Source organism: Lampris incognitus, chromosome 10 (genome assembly GCF_029633865.1).
Source record: "Lampris incognitus isolate fLamInc1 chromosome 10, fLamInc1.hap2, whole genome shotgun sequence".
Taxonomy (NCBI): domain Eukaryota; kingdom Metazoa; phylum Chordata; class Actinopteri; order Lampriformes; family Lampridae; genus Lampris; species Lampris incognitus.
In genome coordinates, this window is record NC_079220.1 from 31581654 (window position 1) to 31608558 (window position 26905).

The 26905-nt window shown below is 45.1% G+C and overlaps 1 protein-coding gene across 2 annotated transcripts in view; it reads right to left on the reverse strand.

The window, feature by feature from the left end:
- Positions 1–26905, reverse strand: part of LOC130119653 (alpha-2,8-sialyltransferase 8F-like) — a 110587-nt gene that overhangs the window by 78130 nt on the left and 5552 nt on the right. For both annotated transcript variants that reach the window (XM_056288230.1, XM_056288229.1), the window contains exons 2-3: positions 8323–8403; positions 8081–8182 (exon numbers count right to left, since the gene is read on the reverse strand). In XM_056288230.1, the coding sequence (XP_056144205.1) occupies positions 8081–8182; positions 8323–8403 (183 nt within the window). The remainder of the gene's footprint in view (positions 1–8080; positions 8183–8322; positions 8404–26905) is intronic.

Genomic DNA, 26905 nt, shown 5'->3' on the forward strand with positions numbered 1-26905 from the left:
CCCTACCTGTCTGAGCATGCAGCACAACTTCTGGTACAGGCTCTTGTAATATAATGCATTGACTACTGCAACTCCTTACTGGCAGGTCTCCCTACATGCACTTTCAAACCCCTGCAAATGATCCAGAACGCGATGGTAGGTCTGATCTCCCAACAACCAAAAACAGCACATGTCACATTGGTTGTGGTTTCTATAGTTACCAAGCCTCCCTTCCGGTCTGCCTGTGTGGCAGGCTCTGTTGTTCTTCCTGTTTTAACTAAATGGCTGCTGCCGCACGTTACCATCTGCGTTGTGTGATTCATTGATGTCGTCTGTCATTACTGGCGCAGAGGAGGCGCTAGTGCAGCGACCAGGACACATACAAACATCCGGCTTCCCACCCGCAGACATGGCCAATTGTGTCTGATGGATGCCCGACCAAGCCAGAGGTAACACGGGGATTCGAACTGGCGATCGCCGTGTTGGTAGGCAACAGAATAGACCACCATGCTACCCGGATGCGTTATGAGGATTTTTATGAAGAAATAAATAAAACCAGACAAGGCAAAAATAAGAATAAGACCAAATAAGTAAAAGTTAAAACAGTATTAATGAATAAAAACAATTGTAAAACCTTTCAAAAAAAGAAAGGTTTTATGACAAGATTTAAAAGAAGCTAGAGACTTGGTTTGTCTTAGTTCAAAGGGAAGAGAGTTCCATAGTGCGGGGGCCCTAACAACAAAAGCACGATCATTCTTTGTGACAAACCGAGACCTGGGAATAACCAGCAGGGCTCCATCTGCAGAGCTTAATGGTCAAGAGGGCGTATACCAGGTCAATAAATCCGAAATGTATGTAGGCGCAAGACCCTTTAAGGCCTTAAAAGTGAGCAATACATTTTTAAAAGTCAATTCGAAATATTATAGGGAGCCAGCATAGGGATGCAAGCACATGGTCACACCTCTTTGTCTTGGTAATGAGCCGAGCAGTGGCTTTTGTACCAACTACACATGGTGGAGGGAGCCCTTGCTGATACCTGAGTAAAGTGCATTTTAATTGTCAAGTCAAGAACAGATAAAAGCATGTAAAACGTTTTGCTGTTGGGCAATTGATAAAACTTACCTATACGTGGAGCTTACCTTGAGCTGGAGAAAGCATGACTGAACAAAATGCTTGATTTGATTATATATATATATATATATATATATATATATATATATATATATATATATTACAGAGCCGTGCTATCCTTCACAAAAATAATGTCATCAAACTTTAAACAACAACAAAAAATCTTCCTTTTTCAAATACTGTTGTTTACATTGTTTTTATCTGGAACTCTTTTTCACATTTCAGATTCAAGAATCACATTTTTCAGACTTGCTTTGATCAGGCAGCGTTCGGCGTACACCTGTCAAGCACAAATAACCACTTTAATTAAACAGGGAAAAGTCCAATTTCTCCCCTGAGATACTCAAACTTTTGTTTGGTCAGTGGCTTGGTCAATATATCCGCTTTCATGTCATTTGTTGGACAATATTGCAGTTCTATTTGTCCATTCTGCACACATTCACAGATGTAGTGATAGCGAATGTCTATGTGTTTGGTCCTGGAGTGGTTCACAGGGTTCTTTGCGATTGCGATGGCTCCTTGGTTGTCTTCCAGGATCACTGTGGACATAGACTCCACTCCGAGATCACTAAGTAATCGTCTCAGCCAGATTCCTTCCTGAGCGGCTTGACTGAGTGCCATGTACTCAGCTTCTGCTGTTGAAAGTGCAACTGTTGGTTGTTTCTTGCTGAGCCAGCTCACCGCTCCTCCACTCAGTAGAAAGATGTTGCCTGTTGTTGAGCGGCGATCATCCTGATCTCCAGCCCAATCTGCATCTGAGAATCCAATCAAAGCTCCAGAGGCTGACTGCTCATACTTGAGAGCAAAGTTCACTGTCCCTTTCAAGTAACGAAGTATCCTCTTCACAGCAGTCAGATGTGAAGCATCTGGATTTGCGTTGAACTTTGACACAGCACTCACTGCTTGAGCTATGTCTGGTCTTGTAACCATTGCAGCATACAGCAGACTTCCTACCGTTGACTGATAGGCATGTTGGTCCACTGGCTTACTGACACCATCACTCTTCCTCAACTTGACGTTGGCATCAGCAGGAGTTGCTACAGGATTTGCATTGTCCATTCCATATTTCTGAAGTATGGCTTCAATGTATTGCTTCTGATGAAGAATGACACAGTTCTTTTCTTTATCTTGAATCACAGAGATGCCCAGTATATAGGACAGCTCACCCATGTCCTTCATCTTGTAGTGCTCCTTGAGAGCCACTTTTAGCCCGTTCATGCTTTCAGTTGACTCTGTTATCAGGATGAGATCATCAACATAAACCACAAGTATCTCAAGCTCTTGTCTTAATCTCATAAACACACAGGGGTCTGATGTGCTCTGTTTGAATCCAATTTCCATCATGAACTCTGTGAAGGCCTTGCTCCAGCAGCGAGGAGACTGCTTCAGTCCATAGATTGATTTTTTCAGTTTACACACCAGGTGCTCCTGTCCTGGTTTTATGTAGCTCTCTGGTTGCTGCATGTAGATTTCCTCTTCCAGGTCTCCATTAAGGAATGCAGTTACGACATCCATCTGGTGTACATGTAGATTGTTTTGAATAGCAAAGGACAGTAATGTACGAACAGAGCTGAAGCGTACAACTGGTGAAAAGGTTTCATCGTAGTCAGCACCATACAACTGAGAGTAGCCCTTGGCAACAAGCCTACACTTGTATCGTTCCACTCTTCCATCACTATTATGCTTGACTCTGAACACCCATCTCGATCCTACTGCTTTTCTTTCTCTTGGTAAATCCACCAAGTCCCAAGTCTCATTTTCCAGCAGCGACTCATATTCCAAGTCAGCCGCCTCCTGCCATTCTTTTGCATTAGGACTCTCCAATGCTTCTTTTAGTGTGATTGGCTCTGTCACACGACACATATTGGCATGATGATCAACAGTCATTATATCAGCGAACTCATCATATCCATATCTCCTTGGCGCATTTCTGGTTCTGCCGCTTGTTCTGACAGTGCTGCTATCAGCAGTGACTGCATCATCTTGTGTTTCACTGTCATCTGTTTTCATGTTTATCTCGTTCTCTGAACAGGGTACTTTCACTTCCTGCTTCCAGTCGAAGTTTGATTCATCAAAGATTACATCACGACGGATTAGAATCCTCCTCTTCTCTTCATCGTACAGGCGATAGCCCTTGGCATTGTTTGCATATCCCACAAAACGAAGCTTTATAGCCTTTTTGTCCAGTTTCCATCTTTCTTCATCTGGGACATGTTTTATAAGCAATACAGCCAAACACCTTCATGTGACTCATGTTAGGTTTCTTTCCACACCATCTCTCATAGGGTGTCTCTTCCTTCAGAACAACTGTGGGCAGCCTGTTCTGTATGTAAGCTGCTGTGGCTATAGCCTCTGCCCAGAACATCTTCGGTAACTTTGCATGAGACAGCATGCTTCTAGCTGCTTCGACCAATGTCCTATTTTTTTCTTTCTGCAACGCCATTTTGCTGTGCTGTGTGAGGTACAGTCATTTCATGGTGGATGCCTTGAGCCTTCAAATATTCTTGAAACTCCTTTGAGGTGTACTCACCACCATTGGCAGTTCTCGGCCTTGCAACGTTCAGGCCACACTCATTTGAGAATGTTCTCTCAAATTCCTTGAACTTGTCTAGTACCTCATTCTTCTGTTTCATGAAGTATACCTTGCAGCATCTTGAATAGTCATCAATGAAAGTCACAAAGTATTTTGCTCCACTTATTGACTCAGTCTGCATGGGACCACAGACATCACTATGAATTAGCTGCATCTTGCGTTTGGAACGGATTCCTCCAATCGACTTGAATGGCTTTTTAGCCAACCTGCCTTCCACACATCCTTCACAAAAAGGAATCTCTTTCTCTGCGGAGAAGTCCACTCCATTTACCAGATTTTTTAGCTCCTTCAGCTTGGTAGTGTGACCAAGGCGCTGGTGCCACAGGCTGGCAGCTACTGATGCACTGTGACAGATAGATTCACTTCCTTCAATGTCTAGCTGATACAGTCCATCAACTCTTTGTGTTCCCATTCCTTTTAGTGTTCCATCTTTTCCACGTAGGTAGCAGCGAGACTTTTTTAACTGCACTGTATTCCCTTTTTTGGTAGCAGCTCCCACTGAGAACAAATTCCCAGACAGCTTTGGAACATACAGTACATCATACATTGTGGCATTTTTTACATCACTTGATTTGAAAGTCATTTTCATGTTGACATTTCCAATTCCTAGAGTGTCAACCACCCTGCCATCACCTAGTTTCACCGACTGTGCTTTTGAGAATTGCTGATATTCTTGGAGAATTTCTTTATCACAAGTCATGTGCTTTGATGCTGCAGAATCAATTATCCATTCAACCTGTCTTGGTCTGTCAGTGCTAGTCTCTGTGACTACAAAAACACTTTCAGAGGAATCTTCCTCATCCTCACAGGTCATGTTTTTGGCCTTGTGAATTTTCTTTTTCGTTTTATTTTTCAAGCTTGGACAGTCCCGCTTTATGTGACCTTCTTTCCCACATTTATAACATCTCCACGTGCTTTTGTCTGCTGCTCCCACTGACTTGGAGCCATCCGGCACATTTCCTCTAAATTGTGATGACATAGCTGATGCACCACCTGACGTAGCACCACTTGAATCATTAGCATTCACTCGCTTTTGCTCTTCATTTATTAATGCTTGCTGAACAAACTTCAGTGTCAGGTTGTCAATCTTTGTTTCTAGTGCAGTGACAATCGTAGCATAGCTTGGTGGCAAACTGCCCAACAGTGTTACAATTTGATCTTCCTCTTCAATCACAGATCCTATTGCTGCTAGCTGATCAGTTAGCTCCTTCATTTGTTTCAAATGATCAGTTAAGGCATCTCCTTCCTTCATTTCACATCGGAAATATCTTTTCTTCAGGAACAGTTTATTTGCCAAAGTATCTCTCTCAAAATGGCCTTTCAGCGTGGTCCACGCCTCTTTGGGAGTCTGGCAGCTCGTTATCAGATACAACTGGGGTGTACTTACATTCAGCACCAACATAGAGAATGCTTTCTCTCTCCTTCTAGTGAACTCAGCTTGTGCTGCTGCATTAGCATCTGCAGCTAGTGTTTCAGTCTCCATTAACATACCCCATAGTCCTTTAGCCTTTAGCAAGTGTTCCATTTGAAACTTCCATGTTGCCCAGTTCTCTGGTCCGTTCAGCCTGTCAATAAACAGCTTATTCTCCATTGTGAATTCCCACAATACTGTTTACTCCACACAACCGTGTACAACAGCTTTCAGCGATGTTCTGGGCCCATAACCTATTGTTATTTGCAGAGCTTTTTATTAGCTTGTAGCGTGAGCTACACACACAGCGTCAACAGCATGATACACACAGTGCGCACGAACCGGAACTCTAGAGTAGAAGAAGAGGTGGTATACTGTAGAGCAGTGCAACAGTGCCATCTATTGGCGATGTCAATTGAAAAGTACTACATTCAACAGCATAGCTGCATGATGGCTATATGTAGCTTTAGAATTTACATAATCTTTGCATGCTTCTTACATAGTGATTAGGTTAAATGTGCAGCTGTATTCTGTTTATGCGAACTATCCAAACACGTTTCATAGTGTTTATTACACAGCACTTGCCCAGATACCTAATGTTTGTATGGGCTGCATACATTTTGCAATTTTCCTTTTGCATGTATTTTGTAATGTATTCACAGGGCTCTCAAGTTTTGAACTGAGTTCAGAGTGAGATTTTGGCGGCGGCAGTGGTGGGGGTTTGGTTGGGGTGGGGACGGGGGTCTGATCTGATAAATGACACATAAATTCATACAAATAAAAATATCAATTTAATTCATCATTAAGTACATGCTTAATGGTCCTGTGGGTGTAGGTTTGGTTTTAACTTAACTGCTCTCTGTCTCTTTTCTCTTCCAGGCACATAAAGAGTCTCACTTGCAACATGTTCAGTAATGAATATGCATGTGCTGACCTGCATATCAAATTATTATGATGGTTTTTTCTCTGATTTTTACATTTTATTTTGATAGAATACTTAAATCTGAGACCATACTTAATATTTAAAAATAACATAACTTCTGTCACATGAAATGTTATAATAACATAAATGTATAGAAACCTGTAGGTAATCTGCTGCTATGTAACAGCTGCTGTGAGCTTTTCTAATCTCACCTGAGATTCTGGCTTTCAGTTTGTGTATTTCATGACACAGACCCACAGTGATGCTCACCCTATCTCAAAAACTTTGTATTATTTTTCTTTCATTCAACTCCTGAACTAAGATCTCAGATCTTTCACTATGACACCAGAGCTCACCTGAGAGGCTGCAGCTCACCTGTCTGTGTGTCTCTGTGCTGCTCAGGCTGCTGCTGACAGGATTTTCAGAATAAAATGATGCCTGATAGTCAAACAAATCAGTTGGACAAGCTGTGACTAGTTTAGCTTATAAACAATACTCATGTCTTACTACAATACAAGTAGCAGCACATTAATGTCACATATACTATAATAACTCTGCTCTTGAGCCACTAATGGAAAAGGAAGGGTTGGCATTAAATAGTAAATAATTCTCACACTAATTTCAAAGATTAATATTTGGATTAATTACAGAACATTCTCAGTTAATCATGTGTAAACAGTTACTGACACTTTGGTTCTTCTTTAAAAAGTATCAGATGTCTTCATTTGCTTTTGAGAGGAATTTTCACCTACATTAAAGCTGTTTAATTATCAACATGTCTGAGCAACAATCGCAAATTAGCTAACATCACCTAACGCCAGAAATTAATATAATATCATATCTTAGTTTAGTTTCAGGGGAAGTCGTTTTAAATTCTGTGACGTTTGAAATGTTTAAACTTTAAATACTGACCGCTGCAGATTCTCCACCTCACAGACTCCTTTGCACCTGTTGCTAGGCAACACGTAGCAGTGTCTTGCCATTAACATCGCTGATAAAGCAGCTGGCTTGCTTGAGATCGGTAAAAATATAATGTATAACAGTTCAGCAACACGCAAACCTACCACAGAAAACCGGACATTTTCATGAATTTATAACCCCCCCCCCCCTCCCAGGACATGTCCGGGGAAAAGAGGACGTTTGGTCACCCTAAGCTAGCTAGGCTAGTTCACACACTCTGGTTGAACCAACTGCCTGGACACAATATTCATAGAGAGTAAAAAGAGACAATTTTCCCCAGCAACGGAAATCAAATGATGAGATAACTTACTGTACACATAGGATATGGTCTTCTCCCACGTCGTTGTCGTCCTACTTCGGATTTGTGACTAAGTTAATAGATAGCTGTCCTCTTCTGTCAAGTTGTTGTAGCGGGAATATCTAAATCTTACCCGGATACAGCAATGCTATTATTTGATTGGCTGTTTGGCAGCTATATTCTTTAATTTGATTGGCTGGTGCGTGGCATGCCCTTCTCAACGCTATGGGAATCCACTTGATTCCTACCTGTTCCACTGTTATAAAAAAATAGCGGCGCAACTTGGTGGGCGTTACCCTGGTTCTCTGCGTGGAAATACAAGGTGTGGCGTGTGAGCGTGTGAACGAGTTGAAATGCGTGTGTCTCACGTCCAATGCGTGAGACTTGAGAGCCCGGTATTCAGTTAATTCAACATAGAAATGTAATATTGATATACGGATACCACAGCCAAGTACCTGAAAAATATGCTTTGTTATTTTCTTCCAATTGTTCTCCATAAAGAAGACAATACACCTGGCACTTGTCGAGGAGTTTATCTGTCTGCTTAGCTGTGGTCACGTTGAGCAAATGAGGGCAGAACAACACCATGTCCACCAACTGATGGGACAGGGTTTTAATGATGTCAATGCCAACAGTCAATTTTTCGGAATTGGTGTAGACTTCCACCTCTTTACTGCTTATTTCGTGTCTATTCCTCTTTCAGATTATATAAGCGATTAGAAAACGAAGAGAGATGCTTGGTATTTCTTGTGTAATAGCAAACATTTACTTAGCTTTTTTTTTAACCTGAATTCTTTTGGAATGTTCTCTTGCTTGATCCAGCGGTGAGAGTAGCGCTTCACAACCTCTTCAGTGATGTTGTTGCAAACTTCGTCAATGGTATTGTCCCTGCAATGTACACACACACACACACACACACACACACACACACACACACAAAACCCGAGTCAGGCGTGTAGACGTGTAGCAGTTGACAACTTATATGGAATGTATTCTTAAGGAGACAATGGGATGGCGTTTCAGCTCACCTGTAGTCTTTACATAGTTCAGATGAGTCAGAAGGAATGCTCTTTTGGGCGTGGTGGTAAGGAGGGTGAGATCCAACATTGCTATTAAACAAATCACAAAGAAAACAGTGATTAGATGAGTTAACTACAGAAACTGAAAGGGGTTATAACACTGGTAATCTAGCCCGGTATTCCGTTTTCCTTTGCTGTTGTTAACATTCATGTAAAAGGCAAGTCTTTCCTACATGAAATATGTTACCCTGTCCAATCTATACAAGCAAACAATGTCACTGATGTATGCATCCACTGTGTTGATAAATGCCCTGAGCTTTGCATAAGCTGCCGGCCAAAGAGCCAACTACTAATTTAAGTCCAGCCAGCTACTTTAATATATTAATTTTTGATTCTAATAACATGGTTTTGATTAACAAGTTGCAGTCCACTATACGACCACTAGCCTCCGCTTCAAAACAACGCGAGCATGATGAGAGAAATGTGTCTGTCTGCCTCACATCTGCGGTTGACTCGTGTTGGGCAGCGACATGATCAAAGGTTATTACACTGCAGAAAAATAGACCTTTAAAAACAAGAAATAAAATAATTAATACAAGGGATTTTTGCTAGTAATAAGTAAAAAAAAATCTGGCAATGGAACTAGTGGAAATACACTTGAGATTTCTTGAAATGAGTTGTTGTAGTTGAGCATTTTTAACCCAGCCACCGAGGATGCACAAGCCAGTGCATTCCTAGTGCCCGTCCCAACCCCGGATAAATCGGGAGGGTTGCGTCAGGAAGGGCATCTGGCGTAACAACTTTGCCAAATCAAATATGCGGATCATAAATCAGATTTCCACACCGGATCAGTCGAGTCCCGGGTTACCGGTATTGTTGGCCAGCAGGGTGCCGGTGGAAACTGTGCTACTGGTGGGCGAAGGAGAAGGAGAGGGGGAAGGCAGTCTAGAGACAGCGAGAAAGGAGCAAGGGTAGGAGTGTGGAGGTGAGAGTAGGAACTTTGAATGTTGGCACTATGACTGGTAAAGGGAGAGAGCTGGCTGATATGATGGAACAAAGAAAGGTAGGCATACTGTGTGTGCAAGAGACCAGGTGGAAGGGGAGTAAGGCCAGCAGCATCGGAGGTAGGTTCAAACTCTTCTACCATGGTGCGAATGGGAGGTGAAATGGGGTAGGGGTAATTCTGAAGGAAGAGTATGTCAAGAGTGTGCTGGAGGTGAAGAGTGTCAGACAGAGTGATGAGTATGAAGCTGGAAATCGAGGGTGTATTGCTGACTCTTATTAGCGCATATGCCCCGCAAGGTGGGTGTGAGATGGAAGAGAAAGAATAATTCTGGAGTGAGTTGGATGAGGTGATGGAGAGTTTACCCAAGGAGGAGAGTGTGGTGATTGGAGCGGACTTCAATTGGCATGTTGGTGAAGGGAACAGAGGTGATGAGGAGGTGATTGGTAAGTATTGTGTCAAGGAGAGAAATGTGGAAGGACAGATGGTGGTAGATTTTGCGAAAAGGATGGAAATGGCTGTGGTGAATACATATTTCAAGAAGAGGGAGGAACACAGGGTGATGTACAAGAGTGGAGGAAAGTGCACACAGGTGGACTATATCTTAGGTAGAAGGCGCGATCTAAAAGGGATTGGAGACTACAAGGTGGTGACAGGGGAGAACGTAGCTAGGCAGCATCGGATGGTGGTCTGTAGGATGAATTTGGAGACCAAGAAGAGGGAGTGAGTGAAGGCAGAGCCAAGGATCAAATGGTGGAAGTTGAAGAAGGAAGACTGTTGTGTGGAGTTCAGGCAGGAGTTAAGACAGGCACTGGGTGGTAGTGAAGAGTTGCCGGATGGCTGGGCAAGCACTGCAGAAGTAGTGAGGGAGACAGCTAGGAAGGTACTTGGTGTGTCATCAGGACAGAGGAAGGAAGACAAGGAGACTTGGTGGTGGAATGAGGAAGTACAGCAAAGTATGTATAATAGTCCAAAGTTGATTTTTGAGTGTTGCCAACATTTCTGGGTACAGCCGCCGTTTTTGACACACCATGACTACCACCGAGGTGTTGCAGTATTTACAGGCGTTGGATAGCGGCGATTTTAAATTGTTTGAAAAATAGTATTAAAGGTGTTAAAATGTTAATTTTGGTGTCAGTCGTGTCTTGTCAGACATACTAACATATTGTGGCGAATTCTACTAGTGTTCTGCCCCGAGGTTCATTCACATATTACCCACAATGCAACTGAGTGGTCGATGTTTTGGTTATGTTGTGGGATATGGAACATGTTAAAAACGGACATATCTGTTACAGATAGCGGTGATGTGGTGAAAGGTAATGGGGACGTTATGAGAGAAGCTAGATTAGATAACATGCTGCTTCCCACCATGAGGGTAAAGAGTAGGCAGGTAGATGGGGTCGCTTCGGTGGCCGGAAAAGGAGAGAGCGAAGACCCATACAAACTTGTGTCTGTTCTGACTTGTTTGACTTGCGATCATTAAAAGCTTACTTGTTAACTCTGAAAGGGTGTCTAAGAAGTCCATTATTTAACCACGTCACATTAGTGTCAGAAGTGGGATGGACTTCTTTAGACCGCAAATGTTAGCCAAAGAGCGTAACTGAAAGTCGGCCGGTGAGCGTATGGAAATCGCTGCTCTCGAAAAGGAAATCAGAGGTCTGCTCTGTCTGCCAGATAGGAGTAGCGCAGTGTGGCCTCAGGAAGGGGGAGACCCGTGCCCACCCCTGAGTGCGGTAGACGCGCTGGGTAATGTCCGAGGGGTGGAGTCCCAAGGTAATGGAAAAATTCTTCTCTTTCAGAGCGAGTCCGATGAAGAGTCCCCGCCGAGGCCTGCCCCGACTGTGCGACGAAAAACAGCCGGCGCTTCAAGCCATGGGGAAGCCACCAGAAGCAAGTTGGACATGACCCGTGGAGAGAGAGCCACCAGCGGCGGCTATCAGGAGCAAGTTGGGCACGACTGTAGAGTATGTCACCAGGGGGAAACAACAGCAGCAGCAGCAAGCTGGACACGATCTACTGAGAGGGAACTTCAACCCAAGTTACACACTGCCCCATTTGTCACTACTGGATAGTGGAACACACCTTGCAGATATGGTTCCGGAACAAGACTCACCAACTGTACCGACCCTTGGCCAAGCCCCAACACTCCCTCGGTAAAGTTGGGGCGCTACGACGGGAGCTCCAGCTGGGAAGGATTCCTTGCTCAGTTCAACCTGATTGCTAGGGTTAGATGGACAGAAAATCAACAAGTAGTCAACCTAGCCGCAGCCCTGGAGGGAGAAGCAAGGCAGGCACTCCTAGACCTGGCGGCTGGAGAGATATCACTGGGGGCGCTAACCACTGCCCTGGGTCGCCGGTTTGGCAACACCCAATCGCTGATTAGTCTCTGGGATCAACTCCATTCAAGACAGAGACAAGGCCAGGAGAAGTTGGGTAACCTGGTGGCTGACATTCAACGCCTGGTGAGCCATGCGTATCCTGATATACCCCAATCTGCCATCCAAATGCCTGGCCCTGGATTCCTTCCTACGGGCTTTACAGCCATCTCACCTCAGGTAACAGGTGCGGCTGGCAAAGCCACTCACCATTGAAGAGGCGCTGCATAGGGCAGAGGAGGTGGAGGCCATTATGGCGGAAAAAGGAGCGGCCCCAACACTGCACCATCATGTGCGGGCACTGCAGGAAAGTGAAGGGGGGCCACGCACATCCGTCCAGGCAACACGACAAGCAGAGACATTTCTGTGCTGGGGCTGTGGGAAACCAGGGCACCAAAGAAGGCAGTGTCAGAAGACAAACAGACGTTTTTACCAACGAGTACGGAGGCCTGTCACCCAAGTCGCTGCCTCTTCTGAACCGGAAACGACCAAGGGTCGGCCTAGAGGGGGACTGGCCGGCCCACACAACCTCCCCCCGGAGAAATAATCCCAGAGTCGTTGGACGGATTGGCGCTGGCTTCAGCCCCCATGTCTCCTGTCAGCTGAATGGCAATACCTGCATTGCCCTGGTCGACACCGGATCCACCATTAGCTTGGTGAGACCAGAGGTCCTAGGGGAAGAAGTACAGTGGATGCCGACAGAAGTAAAGATGGAGACAGTTACAGGTCAGTGTGCTAGAATGAAGGGTAGAAGTAAACTGACCCTTACGATGGGAGAAATGGAGGTACAGCAAGACTTTTGGCTAGCAGACATACGAGAGAGCTGTATCCTTGGACTGGATGCTTTGAGAGCCATTGGTGCAGTGGTACGGGCGGCCGGTCCACAGCTGGAGGTGGGCAACCAAGTGCTGAATACCATTACCGTACGCAGCAATCCGGGGGGCAATAAAGGTGGACCACAGATCTTGTGCTTGGCTTCAGGGCCATGGGAAGGTACATCACCAGAAACGGCCTCTGCACTGGAAGAACTGGCCCCAAAGTGCATGGAGGGTTTGAGCCAAGAAGAGGGGGAGCAGGTATGGAACCTGCTGATAGAGAACAGACACCTCTTCGCTTCGAGTGATCTGGAGTGTGGCCGCACCAATCTTGTACAGCACCACATTGACACTGGTAATGCGGACCCAGTCCGCCAGAGAGCTTGCTGTCTCCCTCTGATTAAATTTCAAGAGGCAGAAGCAAAGATCCAGGAGATGGCAGCTGCAGGGATCATTGAACATTCCGATAGCCCGTGGGTGTCCCCTGCCGTGCTGGTTACCAAGAAGGATGGTTCCCTCCGATTTTGTGTGGACTATCGGTGACTAAACAACCTGACCCGGAAAGACTCGTACCCACTCCCCCGCATCGATGAAGCTCTGGACTGTGTGGCAGGTTCCCAATGGTTCAGCTCCCTGGATTTAAGAAGTGGGTACTGGCAGGTAGAGATGGCCCAAGAATCCCGGGCAAAGACTGCGTTCACCATTGGCCGAGGACTCTGGCAGTTCACAGTCATGCCATTTGGCTTATGTAATAGCCCGGCCACATTTGAACGCCTCATGGAGCGTGTCCTTGGCCCCATCCCTCACTCTGCCTGCGTGGTGTACCTGGATGACCTCCTGGTGCATGCAGTTACGTTTACTGAGGCCCTCTCCAACCTCCAACTGGTGCTCGAACGCATCAAGGCAGCCAACCTACGACTCAATCCGAGGAAATGCAATCTACTTCAGCGAGAGACAAGGTTCCTTGGACATGTGGTGGGGCCCGGAGGTGTGTCCACAGACAATGACAAGATCACTGCAGTCAGAGATTGGCCAACGCCCACCTCAGGAAAGGAGGTGAGGAGTTTTCTGGGACTGGCATCATATTACCGTCGGTTCGTGCGCGCCTTTGCAGACAAAGCCCGTCCGCTCACCAGCTCACCGAGAAGGGATGACGGTTTCACTGGACTGAAGCATGTGAGACCTCCTTTCAGATACTCCGGAAAGCATTGACCCAAGCACCAGTGCTAGCCCTCCCAGACAGCCAGCGGCCATTCATACTTGACACTGACGCCAGTGATGTAAGTGTGGGAGCAGTCCTGTCGCAGCCCAGTGGGGAAGGGGAAAGAGTGGTGGCCTATTACAGTAGAGCCTTGAGTAAGGAAGAAAGGAACTACTGTGTGACTTGGAGAGAATTCCTGGCAGTAGTACAGGCCGTAAGGCATTTTAAGCCTTACCTGTATGGGAAGGACTTCTTACTGAGGACGGACCATGCATCACTCCGCTGGCTGCTTAGCTTCAAAGAACCAGAAGGGCAGGTAGCCAGATGGATAGAGACCTTGCAGGGATTTACCTTCATCACGGAGCACCGAAGAGGCAGCCGACATAACAATGCTGATGCTCTCTCCAGACGCCCCTGTTCGGATCAGGCCTGCCGCCATTGTAGCCGGTTGGAGACTCGAGAACAGCAACGGGTGAATCGGGTTACAGTGCGGACACTTGTGGTCCCAAGTGCACCACTGCAGGAGATGTCACCAACCAAGATAGGGGAACTCCAACGTTGGGATAGCCACCTGAGCCCTGTGATACGTTGGCTAGCACATAAAGAGGTCCCAAGTAGAGAGATGGCAGGTCCCCATTCCCCCACCACCAAGGCATTGCTGGGACAGTGGAATTCGCTCATGCTTCATGAGGGCTGCCTTTATCGTGTGTGGGAAGAGCCAAGGAGGGGAGACAGTACCTGGCAACTAGTTGTTCCCCACGCACTACAACAAGAAGTGTTAAGCACAGTACATGGCCCCCCTGGAGTGGGACACTTCGGCATTACCAAAACTCTGCGGCGGCTGCAGGAAAGATTCTACTGGGGGAGGTGCCGGCGAGACATGGAGCGGTTCTGCCATAACTGCAACACCTGCAATGCAAAGAAGGGGCCAGCGGGGCAATCCCATGCCCCCCTGCAGCAATACAGGGTGGGGGCGCCCATGGAAAGAGTTGGGGTGGATGTGGTTGGGCCATTACCCGTGACAGAAGATGGTAATCGTTACATTCTCACAGTGATGGATTATTTTACCAAGTGGCCCGAGGCCTATGCCATCCCTGACCAATCTACAGCCACGGTGGTAGACTGCCTCATTGAGGGGATGTTCACCCGGTTTGGGGTGCCAGAAGAGTTGCACAGTGACCAGGGACGCAATTTTGAGTCCCAGGTGTTTGGGGAGATGTGTCGGCGCCTTGGGGTACGGAGGACCAGGACCACTCCCCTACACCCTCAAAGTGATGGCCTGGTTGAGCGGTTCAATCGGACCTTGGTCACACAACTAGCCATGCTCACGGCAAGGCATCAAAAGGACTGGGACCGCCATCTGCCCCTGGTACTCATGGCATACCGGTCAGCTATTCAGGAGTCCACGGGGTGCACCCCAGCCGCACTAATGTTTGGTAGGGAGCTACGGACGCCTGTGGATCTGGTCTTTGGCAAACCGCCAAACCCACCAGTACGAGGGCCGCCAGGCCTGGACTATGTAGACGCACTACAGGACCGGATGGAGGCTACTCATCAGCTGGCTCGAGAGAATATGGCCTCTGCAGGGGAAAGGCAGAAGAGAGCCTATGATGTACGTTGCCACCGCAAAGCGTACCAGCAGGGGGACAACGTATGGGTGTATAACCCACGGCGAAAGAAGGGACAGTCCCCAAAGCTGGACAGCAACTGGGAAGGGCCCTGCCTCGTCCTGAAGAGGATCTCAGAGGTTACCTATAGAGTGAAGCTCCACAGCCGCCCTCGGATAGTTATCCTTCACCAAGATCGCCTCGCACCTTACTTAAGCCGGGAAAGTGACCCAGCTGGGACTGAAAGTGTGGTGGGAGGAGGTGGGGTGCCAGACTCCTCCTCCTCTGTAGACCAGGCTACCGGGGTCCAGGGAGGGGGTAAGGACACTGTTGGATCAGAGCCAACCTCCCTGGCCACGAATAGAAACAGCGATGACGTCGAAGGTGGGGGCTCAGACCCAGCGAATGCAGAGCCGCCCCCGTCATCTATCAGCAGCCCGCGACAAGGCGCAGCCGGGAGAGGTGCTTGGCGGAAGAAACCCTCATGGTGGATGGACCCATCCACATGGGATTTGGGTTAGGCCGACGGGACGTTGGTCTTTCAAGGAAGGGGGCAGTGTGGCGAATTCTACTAGTGTTCTGCCCCGAGGTTCATCACATATTACCCATAATGCAACTGAGCGGTCGATGTTTTGGTTATGTTGTGGGATATGGAACATGTTAAAAATGGACATATCTGTTACAGATAGCGGTGATGTTGTGGAAGGTAATGGGGACGTTATGAGAGAAGCTAGATTAGATAACATGCTGCTTCCCACCATGAGGGTAAAGAGTAGGCAGGTAGATGGGGTCGCTTCGGTGGCCGGAAAAGGAGAGAGCGAAGACCCATACAAACTTGTGTCTGTTCTGACTTGTTTGACTTGCGGTCATTAAAAGCTCACTTGTTAACTCTGAAAGGGTGTCTAAGAAGTCCATTATTTAACCACGTCACAATATGTAACGCATTAATATCTCAATTGGGTATTTCTCTGGACAGAATATAGAGTTTAAAAACTGCCAGTCAGTTCCAGTCATTGTTTGGGACTGTTTCAATGACTTTTTTCAGTTCTTTTTTTAAATTTTTTATTTCACGTTTTATAGGCCTTGTTACGTTTGTTAGATTGTTATACAGACAAAAGCTTAAATCCATCAAGAAAACAAAAAAAAAAATGCCAGGTCCTTGTCCATGGATGCCATTGAAACACTTCGAGGGTGTTTTGAATGCACTAATATATACACTACCGTTCAAAAGTTTGGGATCACATTGAAATGTCCATATTTTTGAAGGAAAAGCACTGTACTTTTCAATGAAGATAACTTTAAACTAGTCTTAACTTTAAAGAAATACACTCTATACATTGCTAATGTGGTAAATGACTATTCTAGCTGCAAATGTCTGGTTTTTGGTGCAATATCTACATAGGTGTGTAGAGGCCCATTTCAAGCAACTATCACTCCAGTGTTCTAATGGTACAATGTGTTTGCTCATTGGCTCAGAAGGCTAATTGATGATTAGAAAACCCTTGTGCAATCATGTTCACACATCTGAAAACAGTTTAGCTCGTTACAGAAGCTACAAAACTGACCTTCCTTTGAGCAGATTGAGTTTCTGGAGCATCACATTTGTGGGGTCAATTAAACGCTCAAAATGGCCAGAAAAAGAGAACTTTCATCTGAAACTCGACATTCTATTCTTGTTCTTAGAAATGAAGGCTATTCCATGCGAGAAATTGCTAAGAAATTGAAGATTTCCTACACCGGTGTGTACTACTCCCTTCAGAGGACAGCACAAACAGGCTCTAACCAGAGTAGAAAAAGAAGTGGGAGGCCGCGTTGCACAACTGAGCAAGAAGATAAGTACATTAGAGTCTCTAGTTTGAGAAACAGACGCCTCACAGGTCCCCAACTGGCATCTTCATTAAATAGTACCCGCAAAACACCAGTGTCAACATCTACAGTGAAGAGGCGGCTGCGGGATTCTGGGCTTCAGGGCAGAGTGGCAAAGAAAAAGCCATATCTGAGACTGACCAATAAAAGAAAAAGATTAAGATGGGCAAAAGAACACAGACATTGGACAGAGGAAGACTGGAAAAAAGTGTTGTGGACTGATGAATCCAAGTTTGAGGTGTTTGGATCACAAAGAAGAACGTTTGTGAGACGCAGAACAAATGAAAAGATGCTGGAAGAATGCCTGACGCCATCTGTTAAGCATGGTGGAGGTAATGTGATGGTCTGGGGTTGCTTTGGTGCTGGTAAGGTGGGAGATTTGTACAGGGTAAAAGGGATTCTGAATAAGGAAGGCTATCACTCCATTTTGCAACGCCATGCCATACCCAGTGGACAGCGCTTGATTGGAGCCAATTTCATCCTACAACAGGACAATGACCCTAAACACACCTCCAAATTGTGCAAGAACTATTTAGAGCAGAAGCAGGCAGCTGGTATTCTATCGGTAATGGAGTGGCCAGCGCAGTCACCAGATCTGAACCCCATTGAGCTGTTGTGGGAGCAGCTTGACCGTATGGTACGCAAGAAGTGCCCATCCAACCAATCCAACTTGTGGGAGCTGCTTCTGGAAGCGTGGGGTGCAATTTCTCCGGATTACCTCAACAAATTAACAGCTAGAATGCCAAAGGTCTGCAATGCTGTAATTGCTGCAAATGGAGGATTCTTTGACGAAAGCAAAGTTTGATGTAAAAAAAATCTTATTTCAAATACAAATCATTATTTCTAACCTTGTCAATGTCTTGACTCTATTTTCTATTCATTTCACAACATATGGTGGTGAATAAGTGTGACTTTTCATGGAAAACACAAAATTGTTTGGGTGATCCCAAACTTTTGAACAGTAGTGTATATATATATATATATATATATATATATATATATATATATATATATATATATGTATATATATATTCTCCCCCTTTTCTCCCCATTTGTATCTAGCCAATTACCCCGCTCTTCGTTCAGCCGTCCCGGTCGCCGCTCCACCCCGTTTCTGCCGATCCAGGGAGCGCCCTGACCGAGTATAGTAGTATATATAGTATATCTATCAAGTGCCCCCTTACATAAGTTTGGCGAGCCAGCCAGCCAGGAGGAGTAGGTGAAAAAAAATTTGAGAACCTGTTTATTCACACTGTAGTATTTTTATTTTTTTATTTTTTGTCAACACTTTTAGTTTACTTTTGTAAATTGCGTGAAATTCTATGCAGCCATGAACACTGAACAAGTCTATGGTATAAATTTGAAGAAGTCTGTGTATGTTGAGGGTATTACCATGGCTGATACTGATGAACAGATAACTGAACTCTGTTCAACTTTTGGATGTGTGAGCAAAGTTGTTAGGGTGAGACAGACAGGACAAGAGAATGGTGTTAAAGCTCTAGTGGAGTTTGAATCTGAGGAATCAGTCACAAACCTAGCACCCGACCTTCCACACTACCTTCCTAGTGCTAGAGACCCTAACATTATGTGGCGTGTAGATAGAGCTTATAACGTGTCTCCAGCTCTTAAGAAATCCCCATCCACAGTGCGGGCAGACCTCTCAAACTCAGATAGTGAACCAGATTCTGATGATAGTAGGACTCCTTTAGTCCATAAACCACGCACCAAGATTGATCAAACTCAGCATGCTTCCCCTAAATTTACCACTAAAGCAAAAAAAAAAAAAAAAACCACAACAGTAACACATTCAGCTCTAGTAAACGGAGGAGCCTCAGATAATGACATTTTCAATCCACCTGAGGTCCAGAAGATAATTGTAGAACATGTCATTAAAATCGATAACTCTAGCACATCAAGTCAGGGATCCAAATGGTATCGTCCTTTTTCAGGCAAACTTCCTAAGCCTCCAAATGAAGCGGACTTTCAGACATGGTCTCTCCATGTGGAGCTTATCATCCAGGAAAAAAACCCTGTCGACATGCAGTGGCGTAAAATCCTAGAAAGCCTGCTTCCACCAGCATCTGATTATATCAGGCAGCTAGCCCCACATGCAGCTCCTCGCGATTATGTGAAACTTCTTGATTCAGCATATGGTTTAGTTGAGGATGGGGAAGAGATCTAAGCAAGGTTCCTTAGCACTCATCAAAATACGGGAGATAAAGCCTCAGAATACCTGCAGCGATTGCAAGTGCTGCTCGCTACAGCTATAAAGAGGGGTGGTGTTGCAAAAGCAGATGCCAATAAGCAGTTATTGTGACAGTTTCAGTGTGGATGCTGGGATCAGTCTCTCATCCTGGAACTGCAGTTAGGTCTTAAATCAGAAACGCCTTCCGATTTCTCTGACTTCTTACTACAGTTGAGGACAGAGGAAGACAGGAGGGCTGCAAAGCAAGATCGCATGCGGTGTCATTTAGGGAGCACAAAGCCCAAATCGTCTGTGAATATGCAACTCGTACATGAAGTGTCTTTCTCTTACAATGCAAGCACAAATGTGCTCCAAACCTACACCACAGAGACTGAAGATTTACGGAAGCAGGTTGCTGAACTAAAAATGCAACTTACCAAAAAGAGAGAGCAAAGGAGGCAGAAACATGCCAACAAAACAAATCCATCCCAAGAAACCCCTTCAGCTAGGGCAGCTGAAATTCAAGCCCAACAAACAGCACCAAAACCCAGGCCAAAGGCTTGGTTCTATTTCAAATGTGGTAATGATGGCCATCTAGCAAGGCAGTGTGAAAATCCTCCAAATAAGCTTTTGGTGGATCAGAAATATAAGGAACTGAAAGCAAGACAAGATGAATGGCAAACCAAATATGGACATTTAAACTGGACAGGGTCACAGTGGAGGGACTAAGTACACCCGGAAGTAAACCGAAACTTCCCACGCAAGGCCAAGAAATCAAACCAGTCATCTGTAAAACTCATTCTCCAGCTCAGTCATTTGATGGTGCTCTCCCAAGAGGGTTGATAGGGCCAAAATGTACATCAACTGTCATCATTGAGGGGGTTCAGTGTTATAGCCTTCTAGATTCAGGTTCCCAGGTTACCACTATTTCAAAGTCTTTCCATGAGAGTCACCTTTCACATCAGCCCATTTTCCCCATTCAAATCAAATCAAATCAAATCAAATCAATTTTATTTGTATAGCCCAATATCACAAATTACAAATTTGCGTCAGTGGGCTTAACAGCAACACAACATCCTGTCCTTAGACCCTCTCATCGGATAAGGAACAACTCCCTAAAAAAAAACCTTTAACAGGGGTTTAGGCATAGAGGGTGCTGGTGGTCAGGAAGTACCCTATTTAGGTTATATCCAAACCCATGTTGATTTTCCAGAGAACATCTTGGGAAAACCTGTAAAGATTCACACCCTTGCGCTTGTTGTGCCTGACCATAGAACAAACATGGATGTCCCCTTGTTGATAGGCACCAACACACTGGACCCCCTGTATGGAAAGTGTGCCACGTATCCAGGATGAGTGTGTAAGACACATTGCCAAGAGCAATTATTGTTCTCCACTTGTGAAACATTTGTATCACAGATAAAAAATAAAACAACAAAATTGGGACTGTGTTGGACTAGAGTTGGGACTGTGAAGTTGCAGAACAAAAAGGGTGTCATCTTTCCTGCAGGGGAAAGATTGGCTTTAAATGGATATGCAGGGGGAATATCCCGGTAGCAGCCGATATGACCCTCTTAGTGGAGCCTCCTCAATCAAACCTACCTGCTGGTCTCTTGTTTTGTAGCTACATTATGATAAGTCCCCCATTTCCATCCTTCAAGGTGCCTGTTTTGGTCAAAAATGAGACCGCACCTGACATCAAAGTATCCAAAGGCCATAACATCGCTAAGCTTTCTTTTCCTAAGGCTGTGTCATCCCTGCCAGCCTATGATGTCAAAGTCACGTCGAGTGAACCACCCCACCTTACCCCATCTTTTGCAGCATGCAACTCCGTGCATGTATCTGATTCTGGTAAGCTCACTTTTGACTTTGCTGAGACTCACTTGTCTGAGGAGTGGAAGGAAAGAATCATCAGGAAATTAAACACAGTCTCGGAGGTTTTTGCATTATATGACCTCGACTTTGGTCATACCACTGAAACTAAACACTGAATACGACTGTCAGACCCATCTCCATTTAAACAGAGGCCCAGACCAATCCATCCTTCTGACTACAAAGCTTTCAGACTTCATCTAAAGGGGCTTCAAGAGGCCAACATCATATGTGAATTAGAAAGCCCCTTTGCCTCTCCAATTGTTGTGGTGAAGAAAAAGAACGGTGACATAAGGTTATGCGTTGATTACCGAAAACTGAACAGACAAACCATCAAAGACGCATATGCCTTACCCAACATCAAAGAAGCCTTTTCAGTTTTGACCAGGTCAAAGTGGTTCTCTATTATGGATCTTAAGTCTGGCTATTATCAAGTGGGGATGGAGGAGGCAGACAAATGCAAAACAGCTTTTGTGACACCAATGGGATTCTGGGAGTTTAATAGAATGCTACAGGGAGTTACAAATGCCCCCAGTACTTTTCAGAGGGTAATGGAGAAGTGCATGGGTGGAATGAATTTGCATGAAGTCCTGGTTTTTCTTGATGATGTTATTGTTTTCTCAGCTACACTTGAAGAACATGAAGACCAATTACTCAGAGTTCTCCAGGGATTAAAGGAATTTGGTTTAAAGCTTTCACCTGAGAAATGTCAGTTCTTCAGAACATCTGTTAAATATCTTGGTCATGTTGTGTCTGCTAATGGTGTAGAGACGGACCCGGCCAAGATAGCTGCCCGTACAACATGGCCCAGGCCTAATAATATCAAGGAGCTTAAGTCTTTTCTGGGATTTGCCGGATATTGCAGGAGGTTCATAAAGGACTACTCCAAAATCGCAAGGCCTCTGAATGTTTTAATAGCTGGGTACCTGCCACCGAAGAGGAAGTCGGCCTCCTCACACAGCAGCTCAAAATGTCCCTCAAGTGTAGATTTCAAAAAGCCCTTCAATGCCAAATGACATCAGCCTGCGAAGATGCATTCAAGACTCTCATCCAAAAGCTAACAACAGCTCCGATTCTTGGGTTTGCAGACCCGAAGAAACCCTCCGTTGTACATACAGAAGCAAGCACCCATGGCCTTGGTGCGGCTCTATATCAAGAGCAGGAAGGCAAATTGAGAGTAATAGCCTATGCGAGCAGGGGACTCAACCAATGTGAACCCTGCACATCAGCTTGAATTTCTGTCTCTGAAGTGGGCGGTCACAGAAGTTTTCTGACTATCTCCATGGAGCGAAATTCACAGTTGTGACCGACAACAACCCACTGATATACACTACCGTTCAAAAGTTTGGGATCACCCAAACAATTTTGTGTTTTCCATGAAAAGTCACACTTATTCACCACCATATGTTGTGAAATGAATAGAAAATAGAGTCAAGACATTGACAAGGTTAGAAATAATGATTTGTATTTGAAATAAGATTTTTTTTACATCAAACTTTGCTTTCGTCAAAGAATCCTCCATTTGCAGCAATTACAGCATTGCAGACCTTTGGCATTCTAGCTGTTAATTTGTTGAGGTAATCTGGAGAAATTGCACCCCACGCTTCCAGAAGCAGCTCCCACAAGTTGGATTGGTTGGATGGGCACTTCTTTGAGCAGATTGAGTTTCTGGAGCATCACATTTGTGGGGTCAATTAAACGCTCAAAATGGCCAGAAAAAGAGAACTTTCATCTGAAACTCGACAGTCTATTCTTGTTCTTAGAAATGAAGGCTATTCCATGCGAGAAATTGCTAAGAAATTGAAGATTTCCTACACCGGTGTGTACTACTCCCTTCAGAGGACAGCACAAACAGGCTCTAACCAGAGTAGAAAAAGAAGTGGGAGGCCGCGTTGCACAACTGAGCAAGAAGATAAGTACATTAGAGTCTCTAGTTTGAGAAACAGACGCCTCACAGGTCCCCAACTGGCATCTTCATTAAATAGTACCTGTTAGAGCCTGTTTGTGCTGTCCTCTGAAGGGAGTAGTACACACCGGTGTAGGAAATCTTCAATTTCTTAGCAATTTCTCGCATGGAATAGCCTTCATTTCTAAGAACAAGAATAGACTGTCGAGTTTCAGATGAAAGTTCTCTTTTTCTGGCCATTTTGAGCGTTTAATTGACCCCACAAATGTGATGCTCCAGAAACTCAATCTGCTCAAAGAAGTGCCCATCCAACCAATCCAACTTGTGGGAGCTGCTTCTGGAAGCATGGGGTGCAATTTCTCCAGATTACCTCAACAAATTAACAGCTAGAATGCCAAAGGTCTGCAATGCTGTAATTGCTGCAAATGGAGGATTCTTTGACGAAAGCAAAGTTTGATGTAAAAAAAATCTTATTTCAAATACAAATCATTATTTCTAACCTTGTCAATGTCTTGACTCTATTTTCTATTCATTTCACAACATATGGTGGTGAATAAGTGTGACTTTTCATGGAAAACACGAAATTGTTTGGGTGATCCCAAACTTTTGAACGGTAGTGTATGTATTGACATCTGCCAAGCTGGATGCAGCAGGCCACCACTGGCTGGCTGCCCTGCCCAGCTTTGACTTTAATATCCAGTATAGAGCTGGGAAGAAGAACCAAGATGCAGATGGTCTCTCAAGGCGTCCACATCCTCATAACCGATACCAACCTGATTTCACTCCCCAGGATGAGAATAATCATATTCAGCGGTTCATTGCTCAGTTCCTACAGGACGACAGAGGAGCAGATTTCCCATCTGAGGCGGTGAAGGCGGTGTGTCAGAGACGCCAGCACATTTCAGCAGCAGGTACAGAGCCAGACTTCCAGCTGCCTGTACCAACTGAGTGCTTAGCAATTGAGGCCTTGGCCATCCCTGTAGGGTTCTACCAAGCTGATGTACTCGGGTCATGTACGCTGCCACAAATGTCGCTTGAAGATTGGGCACGTGAGCAAAGACAAGATCCGGTTATCAGTAGAGTAATAGATATTGTCAAAGCAGGAAAGCAACTCTGATATCGAGTAAGGTGTCAGGAAGACAGAGAGGTCCAGCTAATGTTGAGAGTAATGGAGCAGTTGGTCTTCTCAAATGAGGTCCTATATCGAAAGCACATAAGCCAAGGTGAGCCTTTCCATCAACTTGTCCTTCCCACAAGATACAGGAGAATAGCACTAGAGAACCTCAATGATGCTGTTGGACACATGGGTACTGACAGAACACTGGATTTGGTTCGTGTCCGGTTTTATTGGCCCCACATGGCCATGGATGTGGGTGAAAAAATCAGGACTTGTGAGAGATGTACACAGAGAAAGGCACGAGCAGAAAGAAGCACTCCCTGGTGAATATAAAGACAAGCCGTCCTTTGGAGTTGGTCTGTATGGACTATCTTTCACTGGAGCCAGTTGAAAAAGGAACAAAGAACATCTTAGTCATAACGGACTATTTTAATAAATATGCAGTGGCGGTACCAACAGCCGATCAAAAGGCAAGAACAGTGGCGAAAGCTTTATGGAGCAACTTTTCATTCACTATGGGTTCCCTGAGCGGTTGCACAGCAACCAAGGTCGCGACTTTGAATCAGCCCTGATCAAAGACCTGTGTACGCTACTTGGCATAAAAAAGACGAGGACAACGCCTTACTACCACGTGGAAATCCCGTGGAGCGATTCAACAGAAGACTGCTTGAAATGCTGGGAACACTTAAAGATGGACACAAAGTGAGGTGGAGAGATTTTGTGCAGCCCCTTGTCCATGCACTAAAAATTATGCTACAGGCTATTCCCGCTATCAGCTGATGTTTGGTCGGCAACCGAGACTTCCAGTCAACATAGCTTTTGGACTGAACCCAGAGGGAAGTAGTAAACTGTCCCACTCTGAATATGTCAAGAAATTGACAGAGTCTAAGGAGAGCTATCGGCTAGCTACTGAACACAGTCTGAAGAGTGCTTTACAGAACAAGTGGAGGTTTGACGGCAAAGTAAGAGAGTCCACAATGGTAGCTGGAGACAGAGTTCTTGTGCGGAACGTCGGCATCAGAGGGAAGCATAAAATCGCTGATCGATTGGGTGAAACCATATTCAAAGTTGTTAAACAGATCCAAGACTCCCCTGTCTGTGTCGTTGTGCCAGAACACACAAGTGGACCTGAAAGGGTCTTACACAGAGACCTGCTTTTGCCGTGTGGATTTCTCTCATCCACCATCACAGAAGTATATCCTCAAAAGTTAAAGTCCAGACAGGAACCTAATAACTCACTACTTACTGGTGCGGATGGAGTTGCAGATGAAGGGGATGTGTCTGAAATGGAGGATGACGTTGAGTATTACCCCCTGTATGACCAACCTTTGACTGAAACAGAAATCACCCAAGCTGATGCTGAACAGGACAATGGGATTTTACGAGAGGGAACCAGACTTGAGGAAAAGTCTCACACTGAAGGTTTAGATGACAAGGATGCTCAGATGGAAAATCATTTTGTCCCTGAGAGTCAGGAAGCCAACATGAGCTTTGATGTGTCTACACTAAACCCTGAAGCTCCAGTATTCCAACCTGAGAATATTGGACATGATGGAAACAGCAAGGCAAGTCAAGTTCAACACTCATCGGTACCTGACATTCTAAGAGCTGAGGAAAGCCTTCCTAATGTTCCTGCCACAGACCTAAGTGAGCATTGTAGCCCCAAAAATGGAGCCGTTGAGATGACCAAGGAAAGGGGGAATGTAAAAGAACAAATAGAGTCACAGAACACTGAGGTTTCTCCTGAGATTGAGGTGCCATTAAGAAGATCATCCAGGGATAAGACGGCTCCCAAAAAGCTGACCTACCCAACTTTAGGGAACCCATTAGTCACTGTTATGCACTCAGTTTTAACTGGATTAGACCAAGCTTTCTCCCCAACCCTGACCTTTGAGTCTGTCCCCTACATATACCATTTAACACCTTTAACAACTGAGGTAGTGTAGGGTGCAACATGCAAGGATGCATGCAGATAAGGGGGGGGGGGTGCAACCCACTCAAAAATAACCTACAATTCTCATTTCTAGGTATATTTTAATTATATGTTTCACCTGCATATTATTTTAGCCCCGCAGAGGGAAGCAGTGGTGCTGCAGCTAGAGAAACCTACTGCAGCGTTTCTCAGAGAGAGGAAGACCAAAGTCAAAAACAGCAGAGAGTAGTAACTTGAAGTTGAAACGCGAGCTCAAAGAAAAAAACGGAATTAAAGAAATAGGTAAAGGGTTTTCTCCACAGAACCCGCCTCTAAGCAAGTAACAACCAGAACGGGGTTGACATTCTGACGGGGATTTTCGAGAATTGTATTCTTTTCTCCGGTGAGTGTCTTACTAAATGTTCGCCATGTGCGTTGTTAGCAGACGCAGCAGTAGCATAATGGATTTGTTTCACGAGTAGATGAGATGTACTAACGTAAGCAAAAAACCAAACCGAGTTAATCTCAAGTTAAACTAACGAAAGTGTTATTAGAAGCTATGTTTCACATATGCATGTGCAGCGATTGAGAGAATCGAATGTATACCAATTGTAAGCTGCTATATGTTCATGGATATGGATTTTTGAGTGACATTAGTGTCAGTTCTGGTCGTGTTTAGTTTGATAAGTCATCGAATGTTGCCCTGCTATGCAGGTTGTTTTTTTTGTGTTTT